The sequence below is a fragment of the Sinocyclocheilus grahami genome, unplaced genomic scaffold (genome assembly GCF_001515645.1).
Source record: "Sinocyclocheilus grahami isolate Dianchi unplaced genomic scaffold, SAMN03320097.WGS_v1.1 scaffold105.1, whole genome shotgun sequence".
Lineage (NCBI taxonomy): Eukaryota > Metazoa > Chordata > Actinopteri > Cypriniformes > Cyprinidae > Sinocyclocheilus > Sinocyclocheilus grahami.
This window is the reverse complement of record NW_015505284.1, coordinates 909,269-936,538: the sequence shown is the minus strand read 5'-3', so window position 1 is coordinate 936,538 and position 27,270 is coordinate 909,269. Positions and strand designations below refer to the sequence as shown.

The window sequence follows — 27,270 nt, the reverse complement described above, 5'->3', positions numbered from 1 at the left end:
ACAGAGCGCCAAAACAGACCAGAATAGAAGTCCAATGCCTCACAATGAAAAATTACAACGTTCTTAAAATAAATATCGCACATCTGCTAAAAATAAATAATGATCTTAACACTTCACTATGGCAAATGCAAAATGTAAAGTAAAAATCGCTGTGCACTACATCGATGAAACGGCAAGTGTTTCTTTAAAGCACTACAGTTGGGAGACAGAACCTTCTGCTGTTACCTTGAGGTAGATAACGCCTTTACGAACCTACAGTTAACGCATCGCAAACCTATGGTTAATGCTTGCTGTGCTGGCATCACGTTTGAGGAAGTTTACAGTATGAACAAAATGACAAAAAGGCTTTGCTTTTAAATGGAAATGAGGTGGAAAAGGTCAAATAAATACATTAGCCTTAATTAAAAACAACAGGAAGAGAAAGGCCAAGACGCACTGCTTGTGTCAGTCCTATTGGCTGTCAGTCAGAAGGTCACATTATGATGTCAGTGGCGGTGTCTCCCACACAGTTGGTGCATTATTCCGCCCTCTTTTTCTCTATTCCTTTGCTTGCAAATAGATAAACCATCTATTTCACTACTTAACAGTCGTTCCTCTGTCTTTCCCTAATATGTTTCTGAATCTACAGTACACTGTGTGCAAATATCATGGTGTTAGTTTCTTTTTAAATATATATATCAGAGTTGAAACTGAAAATTAGAGGGCAAAAACATATTTCATGTGTAGGAACACAGTCCAGCACTTTGGATGAATTTATGAACTGAATTAGCTTACATTTAATCCACAAATAAAAAAAAAAATTGTTTCCTTAGAAGTAACATATGTAAAAAGATAAAAAAAATGATTCAAGTACAGAAATACATAACTCTATAAAAAATAAGCTGGACTCTGCTTGAACAGGGTGGATTGTTTAATTTAAATGCTTGAAAATGCTGCTGTAGGTTTTGTGGGCGATTTGTGGGGAGCGCTTAACAGCAGAGGGCGTTAACGTGGCCTGGATGGACTTCAGAGGAATGTCACCCGCTCCCTCGAACCCCGGAATGGCCAGAGACTCCAGCTGCATGTTAAAGACAATCTCGCCGCCACAGGATATGAAGTCATCCTCCGGTGTGGACTCCTCGACAGGTTCGGGGATCTCGGACTCTACCTCCTCACGCTTGTTGAAGAGGCGGTCTAAGTAACTGCTCTGGCAGCTGCTGTTCTCCTTCTGGAGCTGCTCATCTTTGCGGACGTCCCAGCAAGCCTCGTCGATTATGCTGCTCTCGGTAACGTCGCTGTCCGTGAAACTCTCCCAAGGACAGGGTGCTCGGACGCCGAGCTGTGCCAGGTTTACAAGACACTTCTCTTCTTTCTCCTGACTGATGGACTTGGACATGGAGCCGCAAGGAGCACGGGTGTCCAGCTGGGAAACGGAGGTGTTCAACTCATTCAGGAGGTCAACGTCGCCGGATTCTGGCTGAAGGCTCATTTTGATAGTGCTGGCGATAAACGAATCAAAGTCGAAGCCCTGGTGTTTTTCTTGTTCGCGATCCTTCTCGGCCACGCAGTGGTTTTGCAGGGCGATCTGGGCCTTGACCAGTCCGTTCTTCTCACACTTGGTCTTGCCTTTTTTGTCATTCTTCTCTTTGCTTTGCTGTTCTTTCCAGTTGGAGAGGTCAATGATGAGTTTGGGCTCATAGTAGTGGTTCACCTCACTGTCCCTCCAGATCAGATTGTCCAGGTAGGATGGGGACACAGCTTTGTAGTTGCAAGTGTAGCTGCACTCCTGGTCGCAGTATTTGTTCTCATGGTGATCTTCCTGTTGCCACGAGCGCTCTGGTGGAAGATCGAACGATGGATCCTCTAGGAACTTCTCACACTCCCCATCCATGTATTTGCGTGGATCGATCTGGACCTCCTCCTCATCCGTGCCATCTGACATAGCTCGAGGATCCCGCTGCACGTCTTCTAGTTCATGGGTGCTGTGCAGGTGCCAGTCTTGATCAGAGAACTGACTTTCATGGTACCTACAGTGTGAAGGAAAAATAAAAATTATGGCACTGGCAAGATGGCAGCCAGGAGAACCAACTTTCTTTACTTTTCTCTGCTCTAAAACTCATGACCGCATAGACTGATGAACCAATACTGGAATTTTCACCATTAGGTGAGGCTCACCTGTCCCAGTTGTAGATGTGACTGTGGCTCTCATCCATGAGCAAGATGTCATCCACCTCATCCTCAATGTGGAAGGGATGCAAAGACACTGGTTCGTCTAGAGGGAAGGAGTAATCGCTCATGTATGGGTGAGCAAGAGCCTCTTCCGCAGTGAGCCGGTCCATGGGGTTAAACGTCAAGATCTTCTCCAGGAAATCCAAGGCTACAGTGAACAAATGAACAATAATATATGAGATTTAGACTGCCAACTCTGATTTAGTATAAAGTGTAGCAGAAATTAGATCATTTTCTAAATTTACAGAATCCTATGGATTGCTGCTGGGTAAAGGGAAGGGAGTGTGCAAGAGAGAAGGGTATGCAAGCTTCAATGAATTTAAGAGTCTATAAAATTAAGTTTCTATGAATTGCACGGATTCTGCAAAAATGCTTGTGCAACTAACCCTCAGGGCTGACACCAGGCAATAACTTGGCGAGCGGCGTGTGTGGTTCTGACATGTCGTTCTTGATAAAGACAGGTATTACACTTTGGAGCTCCAGTCTGTCTTCCTCATGGACTACCGGAATGGATTCCAGAATCAGCTGCATCTGTTCCAGCTCGTGAGCTCCTGCGCACAAATACAAATGTAGAAACTGCGTCAAGGAAATTGCACTGCCAATATTTGGCACAAGAGACATTTGTATACTCAAAGAAACTGGCCTAGTTAGTGTGCATGTTTGAGTTTGGCAATGCTGAGGGTTAATATTAATCTCAGGGTCCCACGACATTTGAATAATGAATTTCCACGACTCTCCCATTTGTACAGGATTACTAGATAAGCACTTGTTAAAAGAAAATTATAGAGACTGAACTCACAATTAAAATTCAGATATTTCCATGGCAGTGGCAACCCTGTAAACCAGCTGTGCCTAAACTTGCATCCACTAAATTGCATTAAAACAGTTCTGCCCTAGTTTCCAAAGGTTTGAGTTCACAGAAACAGCTTCTCTCTTTTACTACTACAAAAGAGAAGAAATAAAACACCTTGTCCTAGTTTATTAGAATACAGTAAGAATACAGGAAATTACCTTCAGCTACCCGATCATTGTATGTGCAAGATAAGATAGTGTCACAAAGAAATGAGCAACTAAAAAAAGTGACAGAATAAAAGGAAGACACACTAATATAATACAAGATTATAGGACTTATTTAGACATACACACACACACACACACACACGCTTTAATACCTGCAAAGAGAGTTTTTCCAGTCAGCATTTCAGCAAAGATGCACCCTGCGGCCCACATGTCAATGGCTTTGGTGTAGTTATTTGGGGAAAGGAGCAGACGAGGAGAACGATACCATTTAGTGACCAGTCCCTCAGACAGATACCCCTATGGGAGATAGAGAACATTTCTTACAACCAGTGTCACCCAAAGATCCTTGGTAATAACACTGCAGTTACAAAACATTGTTTTAAAGGCTTGCAGAAACTGTAATTCACACATATATTGCAACATAACACCCCCTACTGCTTGAGCATTTAATAATTCACGTTGCTGCTAATCTCATTTCATTCATTGACGAGATCATGCACCACAATGCATGTATAAAACACCCAGGACAGCTGTATCAGAAATTCCTGACTAAAGCAGGGTTACCAGCTCCAACACATGGCCCAGTTTCAAATCTAGCCTTTAGTTGAAAAGACAGTCAGTCTACAGCTGTACTCTAAGATACAAAACTTGCTCCAAGAAACATCTGAAGGACAGACAGAGAGACAATGACTAAAGGATGACACACATGGGCAGACAGACAGATCAAAACAGATAAGCAGTTCCTCTGGACAAAGAACCAGGATAATCCGTCTCGTGCCTGACACAACGGCAGACAGACAAGTCAGTAACATCAACCTGCTCGTATGGGTCACCGTTCATACAAAACACCCTCACACAAACTCAGTGTACACATCCAGTGGCCAAAACAAACAAAGTCTAGTGATTCTTGAGGCCAGAATTTTCCCAACAGTTCAGTGTGAGGGCTATTTTTGTGAATAGCGTATGTGACAAGCTGTTAAAACCAGATTACAGCAGACCATATGTTCACAACTGACCACTCTAAAACCTTCTCAGGAGCAAAAAATACCATCAGAGCCTGACAGACTGAGAAATCATTTCACACCATCACGACCTGACCTCAGTGTCCTTTCACTCCCTCTTAAAACAGCAAGATGCTTGGAAGAACACCAAATTAAAGGATTACAAAACAATCATCATAGTCGCTGCGTAAAAGGTCTTGTGCAGGGTTACATGATGCAATGAGAGCAGATTACCTGGAAGTAGATTACCAACATTCAGATCACATTCTACTCAAAGATCCTGCTAAAGGATTCAACTTAAACCTCATCTTTCTAAAGACACCAGACCTTAGCCCAATCCAAAAAGAAAAAACAAACACCTATAATGACGACCTGTAATGAAACATCTGTGATATGGCATCAGAGTACAACTTCTTTGAAGCGCAATAGCATAACTATTAACATGCAGCAGGATTTGATGTATTGAAAGACTCCATGATTACTAATGCAACAAACCAAAAATGTGATATGGCTTAATGATTATCATTCAAAAGGTGGCAACTTAAAGGAACAGTTCAACAAAAAATTAAAATTGTCATCATTTACTCACCCTCATGTTGTTCTAAACTTGTATGAGTTTTTATGTTGAACATAAAAGATGATATTTTGAAGAATGCTGGTAATCAAACAGTTGATGGCCCCCATTGATTACCATAGTATTTCTTTCCCTACTATGGAAGTCAACGGGGACCAACAACTTTTGGGTTCTTCAAAATATCTTCTTTTGTGTTCAACATAAGAAAGAAACCCATACAGGTTTGTAACGACATGAGGGTAAGTAATTTATGACAATTTTCATTTTTGGGTGAACTATCAAATAAATGCACTGCCTGTTTCAGAGTAAAGTGTGGCACTGACGTGTGGTACTTACAGGTAAGGAGCTCATTATTTTGCACGTGGTTAGAGTCTCCGTACAGTCCAGTTTGCAGTATAAAAATCATATAAAATAAAGTATATACATTTTAATTTTAAAAAGCATTTAGCAATATCAAGAAAGACACACTAAGCACAAAAGGGAGAAAAAAAAATTCTAAATGGTTTATTTCCTGAAAGTTCTGTCTGCAGTTCTTATTGCCATTTGTTTCATGCAGATATGTTTTATGTAGTATAGTTTCACAAAATTAAAAAGTTATAATTATCTAATTTAGATTAAAAACTGCTTGCAGCATCTTTGTTTGTATCTTGATTAAAATACAGTGGTTGCCTCTTTAAATTGAAAGATTATCAAGAGATTTTCTTTGTGTTATTTATTTGATTTGGGGTCCGTTTTAAAATTTCAATTTAGTTTAGTTATTTTTAAACATTTAAATTTCACAAAGAAATATGCAGCATTTTGTCCAAGCAATAAAAGGACACTTTTTCCCATTTATAACTTATCTTAAATGTTAAAAAAAGTTGAGTTAATTTTTATATTCCTAGAGAACAGCACGTGCCCATTCAGAAATTGACGAAAGCGGGGTCTTATAGGGTCAGTGAAATAGAAACGTCTGCATAACTGATTCTCGAGGAGGAGTCAAACCTAACCAGTCATGACACATTTTAGGCAACTCATTTGAATGTTAAATAAATCCACCCTCGCTGGTGGCGTGAGGTGGCAGATGACTCATGCAAACCATGAGAGGAGCTCCAAACCAACCAGCAGGAAGTATAAATGTCAGACAGAATTGACAGACTCCATCACAGCTCATATTTATCGGTGTTTGCCAAGGCAAGCATTACTACCGCTCAAAAATAGGGGACTTAGCTCATCCTGCACCATTTGAAATATGGACATGATACTTTACACAGCTTGAGGGGAAGAAGAAAAGTAGCAATTTTTTCCTTCTTCACAAAAGGAATTAGCATCTCCTTCCTTTATGCTCTTTCATATGAGAACGCAGGGTGAATACTTAAAAACAAAATCTTCTATTTCAGTTCTAAGGTCATCGGAGGCCACAAAAGTAGGTCAAAGTCTAGTAATTGAGTCAGTTCAGACTGGTTTCACAGCTTCTCTGTAAAATGAGTCAATGTGAGACAGACAGCTGAGAGGAGTGAGAAACATTCCAGGCCCAATTTATGCCTCTAAAAAGTCCCCTGTGTACAAGAAATACAGTCTCCAGTCACCACATTTAACATACGCACATGCACACAATGAACAGAGGAGCCCCTTTGCAGCTCAATGGGGGGGAAAAACAGCCTCTGGTAAATTCACAAAAATTCTAAAACCTCAAACAGCTGCAGAGACGAGGCAGAACAAGTCTGAACCCAATGACACACGCAAGCATCAAAAGCAAGACTTGGAGGAAAACCAGAATCCAGAGAGCTCAGCCAAACACAGACAAAGAGAAGAGAGGAGAGGGGGAAGGGAAGAAGGAAGGGAAGTAGGGGGTTGATCCTCTCTGCACGTGAATTCCAAACATTCCTCAGACTGGCTCGGATTTCTAGAGCAGAGCAGTTCAAGATAAAAAAGACCCTCTAAAATCAAGCAGCTACCCTTCAATACAGAATCCCTCTCACAATAGTTTAAAAGCCCATGTTCTACACTTATACCATTTTTTTTCTCTGAGGTTTACTAATCATGGGCAGAACCTAGCTTTATATGATATTCCATCCGTTTTGCCAAGGGATGCATGATATTATCGGACTGATATCGGCCGATATGAAAAATTATGCCGATATGTCTTGCTGATAAGAGGATTAACTCACATGCGCTCAGGGTGTGCTAGCGATTAGATCATGTCAGCAGTGTGGTCATTCTTGAAGCTAGCTTTTGGCCTGAATGATGATTAAATTCACTGTTTTGGATCTCTGCATTTAATTTTAAAATGCACATACAAGATGATGCTCGGTGTGTAATAGTGTCAACAGTTTCTAGCATGTGCAGTAGCAGCAGCGGCAGCCTCCCCCGGGTCTTACTGCCCGTCTGTTAGGGCATTTTATTTACATAGGGGGGCGCTGTAAAAAAGTAAAATACTCATATCACTAAGAAGCTTGTGTTTCTGAATAAATTAAGCAGTATCAATGTCATAAAATCAAGTGTTTTGATTTAAAGATAAGCTATAGCTTACATGAATAACTTTTTTTTTTATATATATATATAAAATCACAAACATAACACTTGTAAATTAAATAATTTTATATGCAGATTTATCCATTAATGTGTAATATGTTTGTATTTTTTTTAATGAATTATGAGCTCTAAATGATTTTCAGCGTTTTTACAACTCTTTTGCCTTAGATCTACAAATGTTAAATCCCAAAATAATTTTAAAGTTACCACTGAATCTTGCATAGTTGATTTATAATTGTTATTATAAAAATAACTTCTTTGTTTATTTAATTCTAACAAATAAGTTTTTGTTAAAAACTAACCAAAATTAAAAATTATTTGTTTATAATTAGGGATGCACTGATATCACTTTTTCCCAGTACTCGCCCGATACGATACTTTTATTTTTGGTACTTGCCGATACAGAGTATCGATACCGATATATTTTTTGTATTTGTAAATTTTTTAAATATTGGGTACAGAAACCAAAAGGGTATGTATAATGTTAGTTGGTTAACTTCATTTATCAAATAGATAGTCAAACCAAAATTTATTCAGACACCTTCAACATTTCACAGTTTATTCGCTATAGTTTAGAAAATGGTAATAAAATATGACAAGAACTCAGAGTTAAACTGTGTCAGAACAAATGCATCTTGATAATGTTAGATAATTTTGATAGAAAGGTATGTAATAGATTACAATCAACAAAACATTATTCAGACAGCTGTTAGTATGACAGTATTTACACAACTATGAATACTTTGTCGGGCAACCTTTAGTCTTAATGACAGCCTGTAGTCTCCTGGGCATGCTGTCACCCAGGTTCATGCAAACCTGAACTTAAATTTTTTCTCAGACTCGGTCTGAATGATTTTTAGACCCAAATTTGTATCCGTTTTACTGGTAGTCCACTGTATGAAGACTTTTTGGGTATGATTTGTCACGGTTTACTTTATTTTGCTATCCTCACTTCAATAAATTAACTATAGTGTCCTACACCCACTAGTAAAAAAAATATCAAATACAGGCGTTAATACTGAATGTTTAACATTATATTCATTGCATACATATACTTCGCAGTAGACATCCTTAACTCCTTTCTGCTGTCTGTTGTTGGCGTGTCTTTGTTTGAATATACGTTTGGTATCGGGGCATTTTAACGAGTACAAGTAAAGTGAAGTGACATGTGGCCAAGTATGGTGACCCATACTCAGAATTAGTGCTCTGCATTTACCCATCCAAAGTGCACACACACAGCAGTGAACACACACAAACCGTGAACACACACCCGGAGCAGTGGGCAGCCATTTATGCTGCGGCGCCCGGGGAGCAGTTGGGGGTTCGGTGCCTTGCTCAAGGGCACCTCAGTCGTGGTATTGAAGGTGGAAGAGAGCGCTGTACATTCACTCCCCCCACCTACAATCCCTGCCGGTACGAGACTCGAACCCACAACCTTTTTGGGTTATGAATCTTTTTGGGTTATGAGTCCGACTCTCTAACCATTAGGCCACGACTTCCCCTAAAAGTCGGAAGTAAAGGAGACCAGTATCGGGCCCCATACCAGTATCGGTGCATCCCCATTTATGCACAGGAGAGACCTGGTGTTGTTTCCAAACAAAAGGAAATATATCAGCATCGGCTATCGGCCAAAATGAGTTTGAAAATATCGGCATATCAGATCTCGGCAAAATCCAATATCGTGCACCCCTAGTTTTGCCCTTAGAATTGAACAGGCTATTTTTGCTACTGTACCTTTAAGACTTGTACAACATGTAAATGAACGCTGCTGTTGTTGAATAATCAGTATGTTATACTTCATATGTAAAGAGTATTGGGGTAAAAAGTCAAACTCCATCAAAATTAATTGAGGCGAGTCTCCTCCTGTATGCTTCACATAAACACTATTTGTATGACAAACAAAATTCCTTCCAATGTAGAGCGTTCCAAATTAGTGACTTATGAGGTTCCATTATAGTTAAGATGCTGCTTGAGAAGGCTGCTGCCTATGTATGAGAGTAGACATTAATGCAGCTCACTAGTGTATGGTAAAAAGCTCATGTCCATGCAATATTGAATTATCAAAACAGTGAGAAAATGTCCCATTTAAAAGATTATTTGCCTTTGGTACAGCAAGTTTTATCTGAAAGTTTTGCAAGAACAAAAAGACTAAATAAAATTACAGAATAAACCACCAAACACAAATCCCATTCACAAGGCATGTTCTGGATGTGGAGGGGTTCAAGTTAAAGCTCATAAATCATTACCACTCCAGGTCTGAGAAACCTTGTTCAAACATTCCCCAATTACACTTTTTCCCAGCCCTGACTAGTACTGCCATATTCCAAACAATGATTTTTCAGCCACAGAGACTTAGCTTATGTTTAGTGCTTAAACAACAGCCTGTCTGAATTATAGCTTGAAGCTAGATCATATTTAGCCCTTCAAAAATGACCTCATTTGCATGGACAGAAGCCCTGTCCTACTGGATGCAGGCCATTTTAAAGACTTTACTGGATTGCCTTCACTCACTGAAAAAGGTCCCTCATGTTATAGCATCCAGCCACATCTGACGTTAATTGGTCTTGATACAAGCATGTATATAATGGAAAAAAAGTTAAACAATTCAAGGTTTAAAAAAAATGTTAAGAGTTAAAACATGTTTCTACTATTTCTTAAATGTTTTAGAAATACATTCTAGGGAATGCAACAGGAAAAAAAACAGATGCATCAGAAAAAAAGCTCATGAATATAAAACTAGAGACAGTGAAATGGATGAGGTTTGCTTCCCACAAACCTCCATAAACCACCACTGAAGTGCTGACTGCAGAAAAGGGTCGTTTCACAGAGGCATCACACACACTCCCGTTCTCCAACTATCAATGCGCAAAACCACTTAAACAGGTCAGCAAAAGTGAGCACAGCAGTTTGACAATAGTCTGCAGCAAAGAGGGAGCGGGGGAGAGGAAAAAAAAGAGAAGGAATGGATAGAAGCAAAGTGTGAGAAAGTCAACCTCTTTACAAAAACATGACATTCTGGAGAATTAGCAATCATGTTTACATAAACATGAACTTTCCTAATATGTAAATCTGGTTGTATTCTGACTGTGTATGCGCAAATGTGTTACATGTGCCTCTTTTGATCAGAATTGAGTGTCATTTCAACACCGTAATCGGAATATCCACAGTTCCCTTATATCTGTGTGTGTCTAAAAATTATTTATGAGCACTATGAGAAACAGACAGACAAGTTAAGCTATTAAAGATTGTTGCATTTCTGGAATGTAAAGGAGACAGACTCCATACAAGATTACAAGGAACAGATGGATAAAATCATCATAAGAATTTCATGGCCTACATTCTGAAATTCACTGTGCTTTTGTGAATGAAAATTAACAAGCTGGTTAAACTACTGTGCAAGTTTACAAAAAAAATTACTTAAATGGCAAGAGTGAGAATGCTTCCACAAGAAAACAGTGGGAAAAGAACGTGTTTTCTTTTAGCTGAAAACCAAAAATAAAAGTTTATTAAATAATTTATCAAATTTAAAACACTCAAAATTACAAGTTGTAACTGTTTAAACTGTACAAAAGGAAGTTTATTCAACCTTTTTAATGATAATTATGAATAATTCTGTTTCTACTCAAAGTCACTGCTGAAATAAACATTAAACAGTGACTGTAATAACTTATAACAGATTTATGACACGTGATGCAATTTCAAATCCTATTCGGAATCATTTTCGTTTTTTTTAAATGGTCAGCGAGTCCGATTTCTCAAACTTTCCATTCTCAAACTTAAGCAAGTTGTCACACGTCAGTAAAGCAGTTGACTCAGTAATTACAGGACCAGAGCCTGATATCGTCTAGCAGTTTTCTTGTTCCTTGTAGAACAAACCCAGACGAACAGAGTATGTGCGGGGGAGCGACAGCAGCTATTCATAGACCTGAAGCAGGAACAGCTCTCTCTCTCTAAAAGGCTCTGAAGGAGGCCTCTGAATACATGTGTGAGAGAAGATCAGGCTGGCATATGGATCATGTGAGCCCACAGAGAAGAAACAATGACAAATTTGAGACACGTGTACGCTTGGATTCAGCCACATCCCCCAACATCAGCCAGTGAAATCACCGCTCCACAACATACTTGCAAAACCACACACAAAACTGAACTGTTCAAGCAAAGGAACTAATGAGAGAACATTAACAGAAGAGTCAACAGCAGAATTGTGAAACTTATTCAGATTTCCCACTCAGGATATGAAGAAACACTGGATATTCAACTCCTGATTCATAAAGGAACAGCTGTGTTGTTCTTTCATACTATTTCTGAAGTGGCCGGGTTGACTTCCTTTCAAAATACACAAGACACATACAACCGGATAAGCAGAAACTGTACTGGATGTTAACATACAGGAAAGGGTGTCACAGAAACAGGAAGTCAGAGGTGTCATTTCAAGGACTGTGGCACTGCTGTTTACTTCCTATGATACATCGAATCAGTGAATGGAAGGAAATCTCATTCATAGCTCAGCCAAACACCATCAAAGAAGCCATCTGTATGGTTGTCAATGAGATAAAACAGACTTCAAACCCTGAAAGATATACACATGAGAAAAAAATAAATACCTTATGGGAATAGTGGGGGTCCATGATACGGGCAAGTCCAAAATCCCCAATTTTCAGTACCAGGTCCTCAGTATTGACGAAGAGGTTGGCAGGCTTCAGGTCTCGGTGAAGCACGTTTGCAGAGTGGATGTATTTGAGTCCTCGCAGCAGTTGGTACATGAACAGCCGTGCATGATCCTCGGACAACAAGCCCTGTTCCAGCACTTTACAGAGGTCTGTTTCCATGTACTCCTGTACGATGTACACAGAGTTGACCTCCGTCAGAGAGCTCACGTCCTCCGTGAGCCTCCGGCCACTGGGCCCCAGCGTTTCAAACACCTTCACGATGTTGTCGTGATCGAGCCTGCGAATGATCTTGATTTCGCGCAGTGCGTGTTTGATGCTCTGAGGATCGGTTAGGACAATCTTTTTCACAGCGACCCTCTTGTCACAATCGGTGTCGACGGCGGAAAAGACCAGTCCGTTGCCCCCATAGCCCAGAGGCTTTAGGTCCATGTAGCGAGGGCCCAGGTCGAAGCCGTGAATGTTCATAAGGCTTTCAAATTTCTCTGCCATTTTGCGGTCTACAAGAGCAGCTCTGTGCAGATATTATAGGAGGAAGGATTTCGGATTTAACTGATATGCAGCTGATCTTGAGTTGCGACTACTAGAGCTAATTGAGAATGGCAAACCTAACTGAACAACAAAAAAGACGAGACAAACACTCAAGCCTACGAAGACTTGAGCGTTTTCCCCAAACGACTGTTACAGCGTATTCATCATCCACAGCACTTTTTAGCAGCTTTTTAAATGTAGAGTGTGGGAGATTTTTCTTTTAATTTCAATGTTAAATGGAATGAATTTGGATGCCAATCAAATATCTCTGAACGTAACTGAAGTCACTACCTATAAAATCATCGTCACAGTGTAGAAATTTTCAGTGTATGACTGGTCCTGAGCAGCAGCATTACTAACGGTCCAAGTAAATGGTGATAAATCTACTAATCTTTTTTTTTCTTTTTTCTGTTTAAAGCACCTGATGTGGGGAAACCGAAAGGGTTGATTATATCAGAGAGACTATTCCTTCTCAGTGATCAGGCGGCTCCAGCTCACCGCAGTCGCAATCAAAACTATCCTCCATTTTACACTGGGATACCCTGCAAAACAGAGCAGAAAACAACCGATTAGCAACGTACCGTTGGAAGACCAAAACTCAAATTAGAATGCCATTCGCTAGGAGCACTTCATAAAAATGCTTCCTCTTTTTCTAAGGAGAAGACACTGAAAATGCAATGAATCTGAATTTGTTCAACTGTACAAAGGATACTGAAAATAACGTGAAATAATCTTAACGTGACATACTCATTTAAAAACACAAGTAGTCTACACAAAAGAATACAGAGGACCGCTTATTCAGTTCTGAACTTTCTCAATGAAATCGCTCTGGTAAAATGCTTACACACTCATGGCAGCCCTCTTGGGCAATGTTTCCTGTGTGTGATTGTTCAGGAACCCCAACTTTGGCGTATCTACACTATCTGATGTCATGGGTTCCTGTTTCTCCTGTAAACCGTAAAAGACACCGCAGTGCTCGTAACACATATGTAATGGATTAACACGGGTCCCAGTCTGTGTCTGAAAAGGTTGGGGGTGATTCAGCCACGTTGAATACAGAGGACCGCTTATTCAGTTCTGAACTTTCTCAATGAAATCACTCTGGTAAAATGCTTACACACTCATGCAGCCCTCTTGGGCAATGTTTCCTGTGTGTGATTGTTCATGAACCCCAACTCTGGCGTATCTACACTATCTGATGTCATGGGTTCCTGTTTCTCCTGTAAACCGTAAAAGACACCGCAGTGCTCGTAACACATATGTAATGGATTAACACGGGTCCCAGTCTGTGTCTGAAAAGGTTGGGGGTGATTCAGCCACGTTGCAGTAGTGTGTGAGGGAAATGATGGCCGACCGGCTGACATCCATTTTGTTAACTGAAGGAGGGAGCAAACAAACTCTGAATCAATCTAGTACTGATATTAAACCAACACCTATAAGTCATAGGCTATTTAAACAATGATCAAGTGAAAGTGAGTTCATAAATATAAACCAACTACATGTTTTGGATCTGCCACAAACTCCATTAAACACAACAAGGACTACTTCAACATTCAACACTCAAAAAGTAGATATATTAAGGCTGTCCAGGAATAACTAAAGAAATTTGTTAATAATTAAATATTAAAGTAAATAGTGTGAGGATTTGATGAACAAAATACAATAACGTGGCAAACAAACAAAAAACTATCGTGTTGTATATACGTGGATTGTGTATAGTGCAGTCCTGTAAAGTTTACAGTTGATCAGGATGTGTTTTTATGGGTTTATTGGTCATTTTAGGTCCTCCATTTTGCCTGTCGGGCTAACGTTACTTGCTAAAGCTAAAACTGAACCGGCTCGGACTCAAAACACTGTTTCAATTCAAATACTATAAAACACAATCAATAACCCAGTAGAAACAGTAGGAACCCCAAATGTAAAAACTGATGTTAATATAAAACGAACAATAAAATAACGACAGGACTCACACAAACATCAAGTCACCGTAAAACCATGTTTTAAAATCATTAATAACCCAGGTGATTGTGAAATAAAACCCATAATAACCATACTAATGTCTTACATACGAGTAAACAGTGTCCTCTAATGATTTACGTGTTAAATCTTGATGTTTTAAGGCGCTTCAACGCGTTACCTGAACAAAGAAGGTTATTGTGCCACGGCTGATCATCGCGCCGCCCTTTGCCGTTAAAATAAACCCTTTAACCTACTCAAATAGCCATACTTACGCCCCAGACACGCTCATATATGAAGCAAAGACATAAAACATGTACTTACTCTTCTCACGGGTGTCATGTATATTTTATTCCTAACCGTTCTTGGTCAGGCTTGTTTGCGCTATCAGCACGCTCCCCTCGCAAACTGCCGTGTGAAGCTCTTGTGTTGAAGCACTGTGAATAAGCCGCTGCTACGCATGCGCATTACGCGCTTCTATTTCTATCCGCGTGAAGAGCTGCTCTATGAAGCGTATGGGCATTGAACGCTCTTAGCACTCCTCCCGCTTCTTTTATTGCTATGGGAACCGCGCCGTTTTCAAACTTATCAATAAATTGAAATTCACTGCAATAACCACACAATCTATGAAGGGCCAGAGAACTTGAAATTATAACAGCGCGCAAGGAATTGTGAAATCAACAAATAATTAGGTCAATCAAAATTTTAAATTCACCAACAGCACATAAAAATACAACAATTTATGTTTTAAAAATCTTGCAATATATATTTTTTTTTTTACCACAAAACTAGTGTAACTAAATATTTTAAACACATTTACATTTTTAGAATACGTATTTTAACCCTTACATATTTTATAATACTAAGCTTCATTTATATTTGCGTAGCACAAGCATACTTTAAAAAAAATATTAGAAAGCATCTCAAAAGTCAACAATAAAAAAAATCATTGTTAGGCTCGTTAAGCTTTATTACTTTACTTTACTTTTAGTCATTTAGCAGACGCTTTTATCCAAAGCGACTTACAAATAAGAAAAAGTAATTAAAACTAAAAACTAAAACCCTATAAATACTATATAGCTATATACACATTTAAGAAAAGAAAAGAAATTAAATAAAAATGACAAATGCATACAACAACATTTCAAAACTAAACGTTTAAATGAAAACAAAAAAAATAAAGCTAAAAACAATTCAAAATATTAAAGGGGTCATATGATGCTTTTTTTAAAGATCATTATTTTGTGTATTTGGTGTAACAGAATATGTTGACATGCTTTAACGCTAAAAAAAACACATTATTTTTCAAATACTGTACATTATTGTAGGACCTCTCTCAAACGCTTCGTTTTCTACAAAGTCCCTCCTTCCGACAAGCGCAGACTGCTCTGATTGGCCAGCTGACCCAGTGCATAAAATTAACTTAAATGATTTTAGCAAATGGGTGCAATATAACAAAGAGTGAAAAATTTAAGGGGGTCTGAATATTTTCCGTACCCACTGTACATATGCATGTACATATATATAAATACTTTCAATATATATATATATTATTTCATTTCCATTTGTATGTTGAAGTACTGAAATAACTCAAATTAAATAAAACTAAAACTTAATAAAAAAAACCTATATAGACATAATAAAAAAACTAATAAAATGACAACATTACTACAACTGTAACTAAAATGAAAATAGATAACTAATACAAATCAAAGTACATTAGTTTATCAGTAATCCTAAAAAAATAACACTGAGCCAAACACACATGCTAAAATAACAACAACTTACTGACACATAGTAAGAAATGGTTATTAAAAAAATTATTAATAAATTATGATTATTATTATGATTATTATTATTATATTTGGGGTTATTTCTGTTCACTAACGCATCAAATGGAATTACAAAAATAATGTGTTGACAGGTTTCCCTAAACCCCTGAACAATATTTTTCGTAGTTTAATAAACAATAATCTGTAGCTATCACAAGTGCATTTTGTGTGTGATACTCTAAATTAGGAGTCAATGCAGAACCTGCTGCAGGGTGTTACATAACCTACTCTTGTTTGCTTTAGTTGTTGTTTCAGGGCTGTTTAATTCCAGATGCTGACTTACAGTTCTCGTCCATCGACGATAAAGCAGGATTGTTTTGTTCTTTCCTGGTTGGTTTAGTTTGTCCTGTGATAGTCAGTGAATAAGTCGCTGCTGACACCGGATCTGCCGGTAGGGCAGACTGCTTCAGATCTCAATGTTCCCATCATTAAAGATTTATTACCATTAAAGCTACTCCCCTAATAGTTCAGGGACTGTGTTGATGAACTTTCAGGGTTTACTTACTTATGTACTTTGTTCATTGTCCTGGTTGGTTTAGTTTGTCCTGTGATAGTCAGTGAATAAGTCGCTGCTGACACCGGATCTGCCGGTAGGGGCAGACTGCTTCAGATCTCAATGTTCCCATCATTAAAGATTTATTACCATTAAAGCTACTCCCCTAATAGTTCAGAGACTGTGTTGATGAACTTTCAGGGTTTACTTACTTATGTACTTTGTTCATTCATTAATTTATCTGTCCTATGCAGTGTTGGGGAAAGTTACTTTTAAAAGTAATGCATTACAATATTGCGTTACTCCAAAAAAAGTAACTAATTACGGTACTAGGAATACTGAATCTGTGTGTTTTTGTGTGTGAGTGAGATGAATTAATGCATATTCATATTTATTTTGAACTACAGTAACATCTTCTGATTTCTCTCGACATGGGGACAGGAGAGCTGTCAATCAATAAATTGAAAAAAAAGTAACTTGCGTTACTTATTTGAAAAAGTAACTCAGATATTCTCTTGCAAATTAAAAAGTAATGCGTTACTTTACTAGTTACTTGAAAAAAGTAATCTGATTACGTAACTTGCGTTACTTGTAATATATTACCCCCAACACTGGTCCTATGTACTGTAGGCTGTGTCTGTGCAGTTTATCCATCTTCACAATCACGACAACATCATCCACTAAACTACCCGTGACCATTTTAAGAATAGCCTAACATCAACATCCTTCATAGGTTCTTATCTGATGTAGCTACAGACAGCATGTTCTGATCCAGCTCTACTCACTGCATTTGGGTAGATTAGTCTCTCCCTCCCTGTTCCGTCTCCGTTATTTCCAGAAAGCACGTTATGGTTATTATCCGAGTGTCTTCATATATGGCTATGAGCAGAGGTCCGACCGCAGGACGCATGATGATGCTGCAACATCGCCGCAGACGAGCCGTCTAAAAGCATGATGCTCACAAGCCTCCAGGCTGAAACGGTAACCAACACGGTTTTAAATACACTAAATGTAGCTAAACTGAGCTGCATGAGGAGGAACGGATTCATCAGGACTGTATGTCCTGCGCCAGCGCTGAAGGAATGGATGGATGCGGCGCAGCATCAGCAGCTCTTCAGCAGAGGCGCGCATGTGAATCCCCATGTGCTCGCATCGATGCCGCACTACGACTGCACTTTGGAGTAACACCAGCACTGCCATGTGTGAGCCCTATTAATCATATCACACATTTTATACTCCTAAATCCCAGCAGAAAGCATTTGATAGATTACTGCAACATTATAAATATAAAATATACTGTTTATTATGGATTATGTATCAATTATGTATTAATGACTTAATTATTTATTTATTAATAATCTTGTACAGCATAAAATGATGGGTTCTTTCAACCCAACTTTGGGTCAAATATGGACTAACCCAACTTTTGGGTTAAAAATGTAAAAATTCAACCCAACATCTGGATTAGTCCATATTTGACCCAAAGTTTGGTTGAAACAACCCAGCATTTTTCAGAGTGTCCTCAGCATTGTAAGCCATTATTCTGAAAAAGTTGCATAAATGTTGCAAAGTTGCAGAAAATTAATCGTTTTTTAACTAGAGACAAAACAAACGTTAAGTCAAATAAAACTAACTTATTTTATTTCAGCTAGTTGCCAAGCCAATATTTTTAGTTTGGTTTAGTTTGAAGTACTAAAAAAATAATAATAATAATAATAAAAACAATATATATATATATATATATATATATATATAAACTAGGCTAGTAAAAAGTTAATATAAAAACAGAAAGTCAAAATATTAACAACAAAATTCAAATTATTAACAAAAACTAGAATAGTATATCAATGATAATAAAATAACACCGCTTGAGCACTCTAGTCAATGTATGGAAAAGGGCAAAATGTACATTCTGCAAGACGTTATTTTTTGGGGGGGCTATAATAAATATTCAAGTCTATTATAAGGTGCAAACTGTATATGCGGAAATATTAAGAGGTTACTCTTCTCGGTAGCAATGTTGTGTAACCCGGAGACGTATAGTATTACTGCTTATTAAAATTGTATGACGTAAGAGTTTCACACAGCCCTGTTTCACACTTAACGTTTTATAGGTCAGCCACTCTAGAAGCCCAAATCAACCCGTACAACACATGCATGACCCATGCAAACCTTTGTGATTGTAGAGGGATTCATTTGAGGAAGGATAAATATAAACACAAGCTAGTGGTGTGATAATGTGGACTTTGTGTCTACCTGCAGCATGTGGAAGGAGAACAGTAGGTGTTGGGTAACAACTGAGGTGTGTCATTCCCTCACACACGTCAAACATTGAGGTTTATTACCCTCTCTGTCACCAGACCGTCTTAAACAAACGAATGCTCACAACCCACTTTCACAACCTAACATTTATAAAATGACGACATTTCATAGAAATCCCACGTGAGGCCTTTTCACCTTTGGAAGCTTATTTAGACGAATCACACAGCCAATATTATCTATTCACAATATGAACACAACACCAAAATAAATGTGTAACGTTTTAAGCATTTACACACCATTTACCATGCTTTTATTATGCAAAACATCTTCCAGTACAGGAGATCCCTTGGGGGAAATCATGGGTTGCTGATCAAGGGCACAATGGCCAGTCACTCTATAGTTCCTAGGTCACGGCTGCTTGGCGTCAACCTGCAAGCATTGTGAAAACAGCCCATATTATTAACCAGCAGGCTACCACTACAACTTGACACCATCACAGTTAATTACATAACGTTCAGATGATTGACAACTCCATCCTGCAGAGAAATTTATCTTAGTTGTCGCAGACATCACTGAGAAACTACTGATCAAAACTAAAAGCCATAGAGGAATGTTCCATGATCTAGTTTACATAATCCAGTGAGCCAGTTATTACAGTCCAATGAGCCTCCTACACCCTCTCACGACTCTCCTTGCTGGACGCCTGCGTACCACATTCTGTTTACTGCTTGTGAGCACATGCTGTCTAGAGTTTTATTGGGGAATCAGTGCTCTTCTTACCAAATAGTTGATTTGTGCGCCCTTTAATTACATTACGGTGTACTCGGGGTTATATCTATTCACGTAATGATGTTCCAGTGAAGCTGTGCAGTAAATTGTAACTGTGCTGGTTTAGGGGTCACCGATGCACTTTTGGTTATGAGAGTTTTGAAGCTTCGCTATATGCACAAGTGGGCCATGCCAGGACCTTCCTGTCACTCCTAAATCCTGAAGCTGTCCGTGTGCACCGTTTCTGGGACCCTTCCCAACCTGCCATCATAAATCGGCCGAAACATTCAGTGTCTATATTACATGTCCTCAGAGAGAGAAGGACACCAGGAGAAACTTAGTCTGCGGTCTTATAAGAGTCACCTTATTAGTAAGTGTTACAAATTAAGCAGCAAGGTTCAAACAAGTGGAGTCAGGTAAGAACAGGTAACTTACCATGGCTGAATTCATCCAACAACAGCTGGGAATGCATTTTTAAATCAGTAATCCATGCAAAAGTGTCAAAGAAGTGAGAAAAAGTATCCAAAAAGACAGTATCCAGTACAGAGAGGTTAAAAGCAGGTCGACACAGACAGCCAGAGGGTGTCCAGAGCAGTAGTGGTGTGGAAGTACACTCATCTGTTTCTGGACTCGGGCTCCATAGTGGGCTGTTATAGGCTGGGAGAGAAGGGGCGGAGTTTCTTCTGTGTATGGTTCTGTTAGTCAGCGGCAACTCTAGTCCTATTGCAGGTCACTCTACAAGCTCTCTCTCTCATGCTCTACTATCTATACCTGCTCCTGAATTCAATCTTTTCTTATTTCTTACACTTTTTACCCATTTTTCTTTATGTCATTCAAATTACTTGGGTGTTCGGTGCACATACACAAACTAAGATTATTAGAATTTCCATTTTTATAGACAGCAGCAGGCTGACTGCTGTTTGAGTTAGAGGTGAATCAAACAAAAGGGAAAATTACATATCTGCTTTAAAGGGGTCATATGATGCGATTTAAGAACTACAGTAGTTAAGTACTGTAGTTCTTTCTCTTTGGAGTGTTACAAGCTCTTGGTGCATAAAGAAGATCTGTAAAGTTGCAAAGACTAAAGTCTCAAATCCAAAGAGATATTCTTTGTAAAAGTTAAGAGTCAACCACACCCCCTCCTAAAACGCCTCGTTCTAACACGCCCCCACATGTCTACGTCACGATGTGGGAAGATTTGCATAACGCTGCCCAAATGTTCACGCAAAGAAAGAAGGCATAACTTTTATTCTCGCTGTAGTATTGTTGCCACCATCGCCATGTCGTGGAGTCACTGTGTGTTTCGTTGTGAAAGCGAACCTACTTTTTTTGGCCTTCCAAAAGTTAAGTTGTATTTACAACACTGTTCCAGAACAGTTCAACCCAAATATTCAGATGTGTGCTGCGCATTTTATGGAGGATGGATGAGGACTGTTCCCTGAACCAGTAGCCTAATGCGTCTGTGGCACAAAGGCTGTTTCTATAAATTTGGGCAGTTCCAACTTTGCAAGGACAGTCTGGCGCTTCTGACTCACAGCCTGTAAGTACGTTTTTTTATATTTAAATAATTTGCCACTGATGAGTCAAACACGAGTTTTGAGCAGTGTAGAGTAGGCTTGTTGTTTGTTGTTTCTCCGATCACAAATGCAGACATGGTTTTATGTTTACGCAGTGCGATACGCAACAGTATAAGCCATTATAATCAGTAATTATGTCCCCACTGGATGAATGCAACAAATGCCTCGTTTGTAATGGGTTTTATTGGTTTTGTCTCGTCTAGTGATGTCCGGATCGCGAACAAATCGTTCTTTTTAACCGGATCTTCTTAGTGAACCGGTCAAACCAGTTCACCAAATCGAACTGATTCATTTGAAACGGTTCGCGCCTCCAGTATGCACTAATCCACAAATTACTTAAGTTATTCAGTTTATAAACGTGCCTGGCACTCCCTCTGACGCGAAATAAACCAATATCCCGAGTTATTCAGTTACTCCTAACAGTACATTGACTGAACTGCTAAAAGAGAACCGATGATGGAATGTGCACGAGCAGAGCAGCTGGACTGAGTCTCGTCCTGCTGGAAGACGGCATCACAGTATGGTAGGGGCGTAACATTTCGTCACACGCTTGAGGCATTCGGCCAATCACAACGCACTGGATAGCTGGCCAATCAGAGCACACCTCACTTTTTTTAAAACAATGAGCTTTGTAAAAATCTACGCGTTTCAGAAAGGCGGGGCATAGAGGAGAAACAATAATGTACATTATATGGAAAATAATCTGTGTTTTTTTACCTTAAACTGCATAAACACATTTCATTACACCAAATACACAACATAATGTTCTTTTTAGCAACGTCATATGACCCCTTTAATACAACATCACTGTTAACCATAGGCAAAATATTATTTCAGCTGATTGTGCTGTTCTGAAGTAGCAAGGTTCAGACTATTCATTTAACAGACACACCATTTAATAGATTCATATTGCATGACTTATGATTAGTGCACATAATAAATTAGTCTGATACAATGCACGTGATCTTCCAATGAGGATTTTGGCTTTGGTTACTAAGTCCTCTTAATTTTTTAACCACTTCATTCCAACCACCTGTCATTAGACGACCAATTTTTGTGATTCAGTTCCTGAGGTTTCCCATTCTAATACTGTACTTTATGCTTGAGTTGTGAATTTAGTTCAAGTTGAGTTTAAGTATTCTTGTACACATGCATGTCTATGATGCACTATACAGTGTAGAGACCTCTTGATTAAAATATATTCATGTATATACACTGATTATTAGGCTGTTAAAATGTAAGTGTTTTCATTATTTCGCTATTTCTAGCAACATTTATATCTGTTAATTCCAATACAAAGTGAAATCTGCTAATGGAAATCTATTGGTCAAAAGACTGGGAACTCATTTCAAAGAAACTCATGATAGTAACTTTAGTAATTCCTTGGAATACCATATACAATGGTAGTTCATGTGATAATCATTCAGAACCATATAAATATCAATGGTTCCACCACAGTATGTTTTTGTGAGGTATGGTGCTGTTAGTTTGTTGAGCATAGGGGCTTTATGTCCACAGAGGGGACTCTGAACGTCTGCCACACTTTGGATGTTTACAGGAGAGAAATACTTGGGTGTGATAAAGTTACAGGTTATATGTGGGGGGTTGTGTGTCATGTTGCAGAAATCCATCTCTTTTCCTCTCGCAATACTCCTCGCTAATCATCTGTCTATTTTTCTCTCCATTCCTGTCATGCCGTGAGCTCTGCATGCATGTCTTTTGTGTGTCCATGAGGTCAACATTTCCACCAACAGATGCTTGCATCAAGGGTGTGATGTTATCAAAATAAAAGGCTCTAAATAGTTAGCAGTGGGCCTGTGACACATGTGTGTATTAGTCTTATTACCATCTGGATTTTGACAAATAAAAACAAGTAAGGTTAGCTATGACACACATTTCCGTAGCTGCTAGTTTGCCAAGCTACAAGCTAGACATAATTGAAAGTACAGTGATTAAACTAAATTAAAGCTACTGTTTTGAAGTATGTAGATAACAAATAACAAAAAGTAGCAACACTTAAGTTATATAGCCAGTGACATACATCATAACTTAAACTAAAAAAATGATTTTTGTTGTTGTTTGAATGAATATGCTTAACAAGAAACCTTTTATATATATATATATATAAAAAAAGTCATTATATTTGCAATCACGTCTTATACATCATAACTTAAACTAAAAAAATGATTTTTGTTGTTGTTTGAATGAATATGCTTAACAAGAAACCTTTTATATATATATAAAAAAAAGTCATTATATTTGCAATCACGTCTGCCAAAATACCACAGGTACAATATATTCTATGAATAAAACTGGGATGATTCAGTATCAGTAGATTATTAAAATTAAGGTAGGTATTAGTAGCTACTGTCATCAAAAATAGAAATTAATCAAAATGACATATTCTGAAAGCTTCTTACTCTGTTTGTATGCAGATCTCATATGAATGTATTATGCTAAATTAACAAATAACAAAACAAACTGACAAAAGAGTTCTTCAGCATTTCTCCACTTGTTTAGAAATAAATTATTACTGGTTTGGAGCGACATGAGGGTGAGTAAGCACTTCATGTGGCTGTGTTATGCATTGACATCAGAAATAGGTTGCCCTTTCAGGACCCTGATGGCTTCAGCGAATCATTCATTTGCAGGGGCTGCATCAGTTTGGTCTGTACCGGCCTGCACCAGCCCCTCATTACAATTCAGACTGCTGTCAGTGATTGAAAACCTTGTTTATAATAATTAGGGCTCAGAGAACACAAAGCTTTCAGCATTGAATGAATTTTTAACTGCAAAGATGTGGAATAAGTGCACGTGTAGTCTATGTGTTCATCTCCTTCTCAGAAAAAAAATGTCATAATCACATCCCATATTCGAATATGCTGATAGCCTCAAGGTCATAGGGATTAGAGTCAATGTTTCAGTCTTAAAGTGTTTGTGTTTATCTTTCAAAGCATGCCGCTGCTGATAATGAATGACACATCACAGGTTTGGATGAGCACAGACTTTGACTGATTGATAGGTCCCCAAGAATAAGAGAGAACTTCTTCGAATGTAAGTGTTTTGGCATACGATTAAGGAGGTCAAAGGATGAGTGAAGGATTACCAGCTCTAATGTTTTCCTCCTATCAACTAGAGTAAAGGTCACACACACACACAAAGTTCACTTCATTTATTGATATGCTCAGATTTGCATGATGTATGTAGCAGGTTAGCATTGTGCTTTCACATAGCAGTGTTTTTCTGACAACAGAACTTTTTTTTTTTCTTTGGTGTTGCAATGAAAAGTTACCGACCAATAAGATATAACTTTTGGGTCACATGTCTGGACTCATCATTCAGCCTCCAGCAGCATACCCACCTCCTGATGGATATGGAATGCAAAAAGTGCAGTAGCTCCCTCAAAACAGCAGGCTCAAATCTGATTGGCTGGCTTTACTTAGTTTCTGAGACTCAGGGTGTGAAAGTTTAAATCAGTCTAGGGGAAATAGTAATTTTAGGCCTGGTTTCACAAACAGGGCTTAGACTAAGCCAGGATTATTCTGTAGTTTAATTAGGACATTTGTGACCCTGGACCACAAAACCAGTCTTAAGTCGCTCTGGTATATTTGTAGCAATAGCCAAAAATACGGGTCAAATATGGGTCAAAATTATTGATTTTTTTTTTATTGATTTTTCTTTTATGCCAAAAATCATTAGGGCATTAAGTAAAGATTATGTTCCATGAAGATATTTTGTAAATTTCTTACCGTAAATATATCAAAACTTAATTTTTGATTAGTAATATGCATTGCTAAGAACTTCATTTGGACAATTTTAAAGGTGATTTTCTCAATATTTAGATTTTTTTGCACCCTTAGATTCCAGATTTTCAAATAGTTCTATCTCAGCCAAATATTGCCATATCCCAACCATACATCAATGGAAAGCTTATGTATTTAGCTTTCAGATGATGTATAAATCTCAATTTCGAAAAATTGACCCTTATGGTCACATTTAAAGGGGTCATATGATGCGATTAAAATTTTTTCTTTCTCTTTGGAGTGTTACAAGCTCTTGGTGCATAAAGAAGATCTGTAAAGTTGCAAAGACTAAAGTCAGTTCCAACTTTGCAAGGACAGTCTGGCGCTTCTGACTCACAGCCTGTAAGTACGTTTTTTATATTTAAATAATTTGCCACTGATGATTCAAACGCGAGTTTTGAGCAGTGTAGAGTCGGCTTGTTGTTTGTTGTTTCTCTGATCACAAATGCAGACATGGTTTTATGTTTACGCAGCGTGATATGCAACGCAACGCGTAAAAAGACAGTATAAGTCGTTATAATCAGTAATTATGTCCCCACTGGATGCAACAAATGCCTCATTTGTAATGGGGTTTATTGGTTTTGTCTCGTCCTGCTGGGAGACAGCATTACAGTATGCTAAGGGGCGTAACATTTCCGTCACACGCTTGAGGCATTCGGCCAATCACAACGCACTGGATAGCTGGCCAATCAGAGCACACCTCGCTTTTCAGACTGATGAGCTTTGTAAAAATTTACGCGTTTCAGAAAGGCGGGGCATAGAGGAGAAACAATAATATACATTATATGGAAAATAATGTTTTTTAACCTTAAATCGCATAAACACATTGCATTACACCAAATACACAAAATAATGTTCTTTTTAGCAACGTCATATGACCCCTTTAAGTAATTTTTATAAATGTGCTTTGAAAAAAACATTACTGGTGTGCATTTTGATACAAAACAAAGGCACTGATATATTTTAAGATCAGTCAGTGCAAGTTTCTTTCAGTTCAAACAGCTCAGACTTACATTTTATTCTGGGACTAGGTTTAAATCTTATCTGTGAAACCGGGGTTAAAATCACAATGAAACTGGCTTATCAACAGAGCTTTAGTTCTGTATTGTGGTCTGAAAGGGTTAGTTCACCTCAAAATGTAAATTCTGTCATTAATTACTCACCCTCATGTCGTTCCAAACCCGTAAGACCTCTGTTCATCTTTGGAACACAAATTAAGATATATTTGATGAAATCTGAGAGCTCTCTGATCCTGCATAGACAGCAACTGTAATGTTCCCAGGTCCAGAAACATAGTAAGGACATCGGTAAAACAGTACATGTGACATCAGTGGCTCAACTACAATTTTGTGAAGCTACGAGAATACTTTTTGTGTGCAAAGAAAACAAAAATAACAATATATTCAACAATTCTTCTCCCCCGAGTTACCATCTTCCGCCATTTTGAAGAGTACCATGGCGTATGCGCACGCTTTCTCCTGAACGTAAACAACGCTGATTGACTCTATAAGTGAACAGTTCTTTACCAGAATATGGAAAGTGGACCAGATTCTCTGCTAACATTCTAAAGTCTGGCTTTGCAAGAATCGAGGACGATTGTGTAAGGGCAGGTTTGGGTCAGGGATTAGCTGTCAGAGCCTATAATATTGATGGCGAGATTCTAGTAAGGACAGGTCTGGGGTCAGAGGTAGATGTCTCTTTCAGTTTGGATAGGAACTGGGGACAGTGAATTGTGTGAAAGAATTGTTGGCTGCATACTGGGTTATGTGATGTAACTCTGTTCTACTATCTGTCTTGCCTGGGGACAGACATCACTGTCACAACATGTCCTTGCGTGCATTTGATTGCAGTCGATTGCAGTCGATTGCAGTTTGGGATACAGCAGAATCTGGGTTTTCTGTGATGTAACTGGATTTGCAATTGCTAACCATGCAATTTATAAACAGGAATTAAGCAAGGGGGCCAATAGAGGTAGCCAGTCCGGCTCCTTTAGCCTTTGGACAATCCCCTTTCAGAGATTGAGAGAGAGAACACTTGGCAGTCGTGCCCAGGGAGGCTTTATCT

At 38.5% G+C, this 27,270-nt stretch overlaps 1 protein-coding gene across 5 annotated transcripts; it reads right to left on the bottom strand.

The window, feature by feature from the left end:
* Positions 1-524: 524 nt before the first annotated feature.
* On the bottom strand, positions 525-20,442 carry LOC107588533 (mitogen-activated protein kinase 6-like). Of its 5 annotated transcripts, XM_016276667.1 has the most exons (7): positions 20,262-20,442; positions 19,355-19,487; positions 11,922-13,057; positions 3,381-3,525; positions 2,595-2,759; positions 2,155-2,356; positions 525-2,006 (listed from the first exon to the last, which is right to left on the bottom strand). In XM_016276667.1, the coding sequence occupies exons 3-7, from the start codon at positions 12,474-12,476 to the stop codon at positions 911-913; spliced, it is 2,163 nt and encodes a 720-aa protein (XP_016132153.1). In that variant the 5' UTR covers positions 12,477-13,057; positions 19,355-19,487; positions 20,262-20,442; the 3' UTR covers positions 525-910. The 5 variants fall into 5 exon arrangements, with proteins under 5 accessions (XP_016132153.1, XP_016132154.1, XP_016132151.1 ...); XM_016276668.1 differs by lacking the exon at positions 19,355-19,487; XM_016276665.1 differs by lacking the exons at positions 19,355-19,487; positions 20,262-20,442 and adding an exon at positions 14,796-14,984.
* Positions 20,443-27,270: the final 6,828 nt, after the last annotated feature.